The sequence below is a fragment of the Rhea americana genome, unplaced genomic scaffold (genome assembly GCF_003343005.1).
Source record: "Rhea americana isolate MKP2758 unplaced genomic scaffold, rheAme1 scaffold_295, whole genome shotgun sequence".
In the NCBI taxonomy this organism is placed as follows: domain Eukaryota; kingdom Metazoa; phylum Chordata; class Aves; order Rheiformes; family Rheidae; genus Rhea; species Rhea americana.
The window spans coordinates 34,261-43,779 of record NW_028186418.1 but is presented as its reverse complement, the minus strand read 5'-3'; the positions used below and the strand labels follow the sequence as shown (position 1 = coordinate 43,779).

At 37.2% G+C, this 9,519-nt stretch overlaps 1 protein-coding gene across 4 annotated transcripts in view; it reads right to left on the bottom strand.

The window, feature by feature from the left end:
• Positions 1–442: 442 nt before the first annotated feature.
• CRCP (CGRP receptor component) overlaps positions 443–9,519 on the bottom strand; it is a 33,321-nt gene continuing 24,244 nt past the window's right edge. For all 4 annotated transcript variants that reach the window (XM_085309246.1, XM_085309245.1, XM_085309247.1 and 1 more), the window contains one exon: positions 443–1,718. In XM_085309246.1, the coding sequence (XP_085165372.1) occupies positions 1,575–1,718 (144 nt within the window). In that variant the 3' untranslated portion in view covers positions 443–1,574. The remainder of the gene's footprint in view (positions 1,719–9,519) is intronic.

The window sequence follows — 9,519 nt, the reverse complement described above, 5'->3', positions numbered from 1 at the left end:
AGATGATCTATTCATCTCTTTTGCTTCTTTACACATTTAGCGAGAAAATATATTTCGATTTATCACAAAAATCGCTGAGGACTTTTCTTTTTAATACTGCATTCCTTTTACCTTGCCAAAATGCACTTTTAGTCTTCAGCCCTGGCACGCATTTAATGTAAGAAAAATGATTCTTAGGAGCTAACGAATATATTTTTCAGCATCTTCCTTTCCCCTCCAAACATCAAACAAGCTTACAAATATTAAAGAAAATCCGTATCATAAATCCTTCCAAAATGGCAATTATTAGTCCCTTCACATACGGCACAACTGAGACTCCGAAAAGGTGAATTTTTTTCCCAATATAACAAAATAAAACCATCAGAGAAGGGGGAATAAAAGTCAGATAGACTCTGATTCAAGTTCTTATATCTTGTCTACAAGCCGCAAAATTCGCAGGATGTACTTCAAACTTTATTTTTATTTCCAATACATTACAACAATTGTACAAGAATAGTCCGCAGTCACAGTAGAAAACCAGTGCCATCTGTAACACATGACTGTGTGTACATATATATAAAGATTTATCATAATAATAAATGCTTTCAACATTAAATACTTGACCCTGAAATCTTTAATTGGACAAAGCTTCTGCACACAGAAATTTCTGCTTCAGCCAGGACTGATCCTCATTTTTCTAAACTAGATGAGGACATCACTTAAGTGTTGACGCATTCATTTATTCCATGGCAGACAGTACTGTTGACGTGGAATGCAAGACTGTGATCTACACTGAAATATTCGAACAGCAGAACAATTCAAAGGGAAAACAGACACCTCATTTTTAAACATTCTTCTGCTTGTTTGACTTGGAGCCTTAACATTACAGTCCAGATCCTCAGTGGGGATAAACTGGTCTAATTCAGAGGATTTCAGTGGCAATACATTGATTTAGCTGATGATCTTTAGCTGATGGATCTATCTTGTATGCAGTAGTGATTGTCAGATAGCCTTGACTGTTACCTTATACACAGTTCCTCACACTTCCATGACTCCGCCAGCCTACTTGAACTTGTCTGAACAAACACTAAGCAATTCTTGTATGTTATCCTATGTACTGATCCTTGAAAATGGCTGTTTTCACAAAGAGCTCCAAAAGTTGGCTTTGTATTGTAAACTGCATTCTGAAAAACAGTTGGGCAATTCAAAAGCATATGAAAGCAATTATAATTATAGTACTGCTATGATAATTAAAACATTGCCAGTTGTATGTAAGCCTACTGAAATCTACAGCTGTTATACGTGTAATGGAAAAAAAGCCAAAGCTTCGGATTCTGTGCCCTGTAATTTCTCAGGCTGCTACATTACCATCCAAATTACCATCATTCTCCTATCTCTCAAAATGCTGAAACAATAGCATCCTTTTCCACGCTTTCTTGTAAACACTGTTTCTCTCATCATCTCAGAATAATAAAAATTGTGACATATTGTACAATCATGTCCAATACAAGATTAAACCGGATCAAATAAAAAGAAGAAAAAAAATAACTGATTATCTTCTGCCACAAACGTGGCCAGCTTTCTCTAGACACTTTCTATTCTTGGTCACCTTTGTCTTCAGTTGCCATGGGTGATTCTCGCTGTTGTTCCTCCGGATCCCCTGGAAGAATACTGGTGACTGTCTGTAGAAGTGATTCGATCTGCTCTTCTGTTAGTCTTTCTTCACTTTCTTCTACCATCTGCAGGTCAAAAACAATCTATTGTAGTCATCAAAACCACACTTCCTTCCTCAGCTCCAAGCAGGAGGAGTAAACTAACAGGGAAATGCCATTTCAGCGGGTGCAATGCATTGTCTTAGCTCATTACAAACACATTACAAAAAATTAGCCCATTACAAAAGCAACTAAGATGAACTTTCATAATATTTAGAAAGAGAAAAAAGAGCTCCACCATTAACCATAGCAACTGGCAATCCTTAATGAGATTCTGTTTTCTTTAAAACAAGGAAAAGAAAACGCTCGGAACAGGCCTTCCGCCCTGGTTTGCGCTAAAGCCTCTCCCAACCCACACACCAGATACCCTGCGCCAGGCCTTTCGTTTAGCGGATGTGCAGATCTAGTTTCCCAACTCGCTGTGCTTTTATGGGAGAACTAGGTTACCTGAAAGGAGTTGTCTGAATCGTGGTATCTTATCCCTCATCCAGAAGAYAAGTAATGAGGCCATAAAAAAGGCCATTTGATCCTACAACAGTCATATCTGGTTGGAGTTTATTTAGATTGCAAGCACYCTGAATGTAAAAGCTATGAACAACATAAAACAAGCTGTCATGAATYAACAGTAAGATTCCCTAGGATTAATTAGGGGCCTACTATCACAGTGGAGCTGTGAGAACTCTTATATCACTGCTACCAGTAAAAACAACCGCCCTAATTCATTACTAGTTGTTAAAAGGAAAAGCATGTCAAGAGGACTGGAAAAGCAAGCCAWATGAACTCTTCAAACACAAACGAAACCAATTAGTGTTGTGGGGCTTCCGATTTTCTTTTTATACAAAGACCTTTAAAATCTCCTTTGAAGAATGGTGATGTATATTAATTACAGTTCCAAGTCAGTGTAGGTTTAATCATTTCTGGCTATAAATCGGCAGCTATGCAGATGCATATTCTCTTTTAAAACCAGAACAGTGGTATGTTCAATTAAAAACTTTCTTCAGTGTCCTATGAGCTCTTTGCCCAATCTGCTCATCTTTCACCAGCCATTGTCTGCAAATCCTTGAAGAGAGGAAATCAAGCAAACTAGAATCCACTYGTGTAGCAAAGGGCAGACCACGAATACCTGTCTGCAGATGACTTTCTGGGGATCATCCTGAGCAAAGGATGAGATCCTCCATGGAACGGTGATCTGCGCTGCTARATTGTGTAAAGCACTGTCAGTCTGTTTTTTGGACAGGATTATAATRTTATTAACTACTCCTGCGTTGAACTCCAAAGGTGATGGCACCATAGCAGCAGGAATGGTAGAGACAACAGTATTACAAAGAAAAACCTATATTCTTTGGACAGGCAAAATTACTTAAGACTGATTTATTCTGCAGGGTCCAATGTCTGATGCATTTGTTACCATCCTACTGCTTTCAGGTTTTCACAAAACTGGCACCTTGCCTGGCTTAGATCTGATTTACTGGATCACATGAAGTCTGCCCTTTCACATTTAAATTTCATCCCTTCCTAGACATCTGTTTCCCCTTCCTTTGCCAAGCACTTTCTCCTTCAGGTGCTTGCTTCAGGTGACCTGAGTTAYACGCAAGGGTTTGATCAGAGTTCCTCAAGAGACAATACAGAGCGATTTCTGATCAATATCAGCTCTTCCTARCCTCGGCATTTAAGGCCGAATTTGCTTACATGAATGTCTAATCACAGCTTCCTACAAGCTCTTGGGGGCTGAATGAGCAATGCTGCAGCTCCTAACACGAACAGTCATGTCRATGGCATTTGTTCCGGCTGAACGCAAAAGCCTGCAGGACTGGCAAGCTGCAGATAGCGACGTGAGACATTGACAGACGAGTTCCGGTGATTGCTCTGGCAGTTTAAGAAATCATGCTTTACCGGAGAGTCGACAATGGAAATCATCTCTCGCGTTTCAGATGCATTAGTGCTGTAACTGCTGTCTCAGATGAAACTGTTGGGAAAGCAGGCTGCACAGCAAAATGCTGGGCTCTGCGCTGAGGAGCAGGTAATGTAGTTCCAAATCCCCTCCTGTTGTCAGATCAGCAGTCTCTGCTAGAGGGAAGTGGTAACTCCTTAAACCGCTGTAGCAAACTCATCAAGGGCTCACCTCTCAGCGGCTCGGAGGCATGAGTCTGACTGCCAGTGCTAACACAGGAATCACRGACAGACAAAAATCTACGTTTGGCAGGATGGGCAGCTTATTACTCATGTTGATGTTTCAGCACTCTCTTGCTATATTACCATTCAAGAGTTCAAAAGAACAAAAGCATAAGCTATAAAATTCAAAWTTTTCACTCTTCAGGGAAACATCAAGAGCAGTGACTTCTGAAAACCTAARCAATTAGGAAACAGCAAAGCAGCGAGCCAAAGCAAAAAACTCAAAAATTAAGCACAGAGAACATGTAGATAGAGAAAGAAATGACACTATGCTAAAGGAAAACAGATAGCAAAGRGAACAGAAGGTGATTCAGACTCATCCTAGATTYAACAGATGTTAGCACAGTCTCCTGATTTGCATCTATAAGACAAAGACAGTACTAGGAAAATAGTATTATGATGATCAGAAGAAAAATTATGCATAAGAAAAAACATAAAAGAGGAAAAGAAACAACTGTATTCAAGTACTTACTTTCCTAGCAAGAATTTTACTGATACAGGAAAGAGTATCAAAAAGCCTTGCTAACCTCTAACTTGGAATTGGCTGACACTGCTACAGCAACAGATTGAAACTGTAAGCGGTCAGGAATGTAAAGTTTACACTAGAGAAAACAAAAATGCAAATGTTGTTAATAAGTATGTGACATAAGATATTTATGTTGGCAGTGCCACACGAGCCAAATGGAAATAGATCATCCTCACAGACGATACCATGTGCAAACTGCACGGTATCCTCAACTGAAGCTTCCACTGAGCTGTGTATTTTCAGTACTACCGGTTTTGTGCAACTAGTGAAACGAGGCAATGTTACGATAATATAGTTTATAGATAAAAAGCACCCTGATGTGCAGCAAGACAAGCACGTCTCTTTCTCAAGGCTAACAGCAAGGATGTTCTTGAAATGTATACAAAAAAAAAGGCAGAAACCATGTTGTTGATGCTTCTTGTTCTAATAAATAATTCCAAGGTCATGACTGCTTTTCAGCATTCAAGTTTAAATTACCCCCAAATAACTAAAACATGTTTTTGTAGCAGATAATATAGCATATCAATGTTGTTCTTTTTTTCTATAAATTTTATATAAAATGCAGCTATGTGATTAAGATTAATCTATTGTCAAGGCAGGCCTCAACAATAACTTCTATTTCACACAAGCCATTAACAGTTACTAAAATCTCACTGCAATATATTCATACAATAAGCAATTTTCAAATTTAATTTTCTCCCTACCTAGTGCTCTAAATAGTATCATCTCTAAGAGGGCCAAGAAGGAACAAAGCAAGGAGGCAGCAAAATCTTATTTTGTAATTTAATTGGTAGAAAATTCTTACAGCTAAAGAAAGGGCAGTTTTCTTCTGCAGTTAGTATATACTTTTCAAGCCTAGGTACCTAGGGTTAAGATTCTTAATGTGTATATTAGATGCATTGATAAAAATGGCCAGATCTTTAGAACTGTGGAATAGCTACGCATTAGAAGGAAGTCAGCTGAAGCCACCGTACTGCTYACCTTGGAGAGTCCTGCTATCTTTATTTAGAAGACTAATAAGCAATTAATACTATACTTCACTTCTTTAGGCACTTTGTACCTAGAACTGCTAGCTATAACTTAAGTATCTGCTCCATTTCAAGTACATCACTGGACTATAAACTGAAGTGCTTAAAATTAGGCAAATACTTACTAAAAGCAGAGCACGCAAAGAGAAGGATGACACCCGTGTTCTGTTTTCCTCTCTCCTCCCCTAAGCACCCATCAGTGATCAGTATCACAGACAGGATACTGGAAGAGACTGGCCTTTATCACAGCCCAGCATGGCATTTCTTACAGCCTGCCAATTCTGCTCTTTATTTCCAGTTAAATCTATGTATGGATTTTCTAACATAGCAAAATAAAACACGAATCCACCATCCATCCCCTGAATCCTCTTAGAAGAGGATGAAAAGATGAATCCCTCATCAGCTGTGGCATTAAGCACTGGCAGATGCRTTGCTCAGTAATGTGACTGCTGCTGGGAACTCAAGCTGTATTTATTAAACAAATGTGTATGCGGAATAGTTTATTACCATGCAGCCTTTCCCAGCTGTGCATTTTAACAGTGGCTTTTTTTTTAATTAAACACTATGTATGAATTTCTCAGAAGCTCAAAACAGTGATAATTACCAAATCAGATTGTAATAATAGAATTACATTACAYGATAAGTAATGTAGCAAGATCAAAATCTTGCTGACAAATTCTTGCAGCAYAAAGTTACTTGTAGAAGCTTTTAATGATTTTATTTATCAAGAAGACAGATCAGAAAGCTGATGACGTGAGAATAATAGGTAACCTGACCATCAACATGATTTCWGTTGAAGATCAACGAAGTGTTTATGCTATTCATAAAATAAGTATGCAGATCTGTGCATGTTCATAGTGGCATGTATACATGCAAGCAAATGACACATACACAGACATACATATACACAYATATCTGTCTAGACTTTTCTTTTGTAAAACAAAGGCAAATGTTTTAGGAACATGCTGTCGCTTATTATAATCACACTTAACATTTCTGCTTACCCAAGTAAAAGCGAAGTACAAGAGACTTCATCATCCTCCCTGTGCTTCTTTTAAGCCTTCAAACTARTATTTATTTAATTTAACAGAGACAAGACAATCTATCACAAATGTTGGAGAATAAATAAGTCCACACTGAAGAACTCAAAAAATTCTGAACAGAACTGAAAAACTGTCTCAAGTATATGTAATATTTGAAGGGTARCAAACCACAGCATCACTGAACAGAACAGTCTATGGGTTAAAAGCTATTGTTCRTTTGAACAATAAGCCAAGGATTCTATTAAAAATCTATAAACTATAATAGAAAATGGGGTTCTGATCACTTCAAAAGCTGTCAAGCACATAATCTAACTCCAGTGTAGGGGGTTCATATTCTGTGAGAAAATGACTGCTATTGCCTTCTCAAGCAGTAATTCAAAATTGTTCAGGGCCAACACGTTTGTAGAAGAAACAACAACAAAAAGAAATAAAGTAAAAGACTGAATGATAGGATTAGAGCCCCTCTGAGACATAATTAATCAAGTATGCGAAACAGGAAGTAAAATCTATTGTTGAGAAAATAAAATGTATAAATCCTCTAACATCTTCCATTTTCAAGAAGAATACATTAAATTATTTTCTATTTAATCATAAAAGATAATCTGCCAGTCAGGTTATGCAGAGCACATATCATGAGGTACAAAGCTCTCTGAGATGGAAATCTAGTTTTTAAAAGCACAGAACTAAAATCTACTTTTCCACCAAGAGAGGAATGTGGAGCAATTTGTTTGTTAAAAGAGAAGCTGCTTAATCTTCCAAGTCATCACTATTCAGCATTAAATAAARCTGCACCAGTGTCATGGTTAGATCAACATCACTGTCTTTCTTCCCTTTTGTGAATCACTGAGCCAGGAACGACATATGTTAAGGATTAAAACAGGAGGTCAGGATAGCTGTAATGTGTACAGTGTTTTACCCAGTGGGACATGAATTAGAATTTCATGCTCATTTTGTTGCTATTGTTTGAAAATAAAGCCTAGTCCATAGTCCAGAAAGGACAGAGATGAAAGAAAATGACAATTTATGCATAAAGACTTAAGAAAGAACATGAGATCAAAACATCAAAATATAAATTCACTTTTTAGTTTAAACATTATTTTATCTAAATTCATCTATTCTTTGGATACAAAGACAAGAGACTTTTACAGAGGAGTGAACAACAAAAAGTCAGAAAGGCAAAAAGTAACAAGCAGTATTAAATATAACTATAGCCTCACATCAATTATGAAAAGTGTATCAGGGTAAAATTGATTTCACTCCATGTACAGGCAGCACTGAATAAAAGTTTGAGGCATCAAAATTATTTGAGCAAGTAAGACTTTTAAAAAATATGATTAATTTGCCTACATGACATGAAATGGTCAGAAATTTTCAATAGCATTTATTTCTGTCTTCAATTCCAGGAATGACTCAAAGGTTTTAAGTGGCAGGGAGAAGTCTCTTGAAAAGAGAATCAAGGAATCAATTTTAGACCTCATATTTACTTCTCTGTATGTWGTCTCTCACACATCTACTGCAGTAAATAGACTTGCCTCCACAAAATCTATTTACGGGCAATCTTCTCCCTACTGACATCAAATTAAAAAATCCCGGTAGTCTCCATGGCTCTGCATGAATTTATACTCGGATGCTCTGAGAAGATGGAAGTTCTGTATGTTCGAAGATGTTGCACTGCTGCAATATCTTTCTCCTGTCCTCAGCAGAAACCAAAGTGATTCATGACAGCAATCCAAAAGCACAATTATTTGCTTGCTATGGTTCCTCATCTCAGTATTTCACCAACAAAAATGGCCTGCAATTTCCTAACAGATATTACTCTTGAAAGACTTTGACATGCTTTGACGAAAGAGTTATGTACTGCTATTTGAGGAGGTTTAATTTAACACAGTGTTAACAATCCAGTCCACCTAATTTATTTAATACTTATTTTAGAGAAATTTGCACTGAAGTTACACGGGTACATCAATGTAACAACAGAAATAACTCCATCCCCAATCCTTCCACGGCTATACAAATCCAGACTAGTCCCCAAATGTATTAACATTACATTTTCTTCCAGCTGCTTTTGGTCATTAGAGAAGGGTTACATACCATTAATGAACTGACATTGAACTTGCATTGCATATCTGTATTCTGTAAATTTTAGCAATGAGTTTTGCCTAACTTTGACATTACTAACCTTGAAATATCTGAAGTACRACTCTCTCTACAAAAACCTGACTTCTAATACAGAGATCTTATTTTCTCATTCTTGCTGCCTGGACTTGAAACAAGACACAGGAGCAAAACTGTTTTCAATTTAATATGCATAGGTAAGATAATAATGAACTGAGGGGAGGAGGGAAAAGACAGACAAAAAYAAAGACAGCATATTGCCTAAACTGGGGCATAAGCAATGAAGCTGACAAAGGTATGAGAAAGGCTTTACATCATCACTTATGAGTAACTTCCTAAGAAAAACTGATGAAGCCTTAATGCTSTTGGCTGAGCCGATGACAAGACCGACACAGATCTCTTTCAGTCACAGAATACAAAATTAATTCCTTGACTAGAAGCATTCTTGCATGAGATGCCTTCAGCACCAGAATGGCTACTCCTTAGCTACAAAAGAAAAGCAGTCCCACTAGTATCTCTTTAATCCTTCCCTTTTTTGCAGGGAATACAATCCTGTTATTACGCAGTTTGGTTTCAGGATAAGACTATAAGCAAATGTTCTCAATGTAAGAGACTTTTAATAAAAGAATATCCTTATTATAATAATCTCTTTATTACCACAAGATTTTCTATTCCTAAAGAGATGTTTCAGAGACTACAAGGCCCAGCTATTTCCATTTAGCAACGACCTCTCTACATCAAAATTATGCTTAACAGATTGATAATGGCTGCTTTCCTTAAGCAAGCCTGCTTACATTCATTTCTTATTCTGGGCAACTGCTCAAAACACAGTATCAGCCATTACTCATTCTTTTTCAGTTTGTGTGGTTCTATTATAACATCAAATGCAATCATAAAAACAATCATCTCATGACAGTTGTCAAAAAGTGAAGTAGTTGGTTACA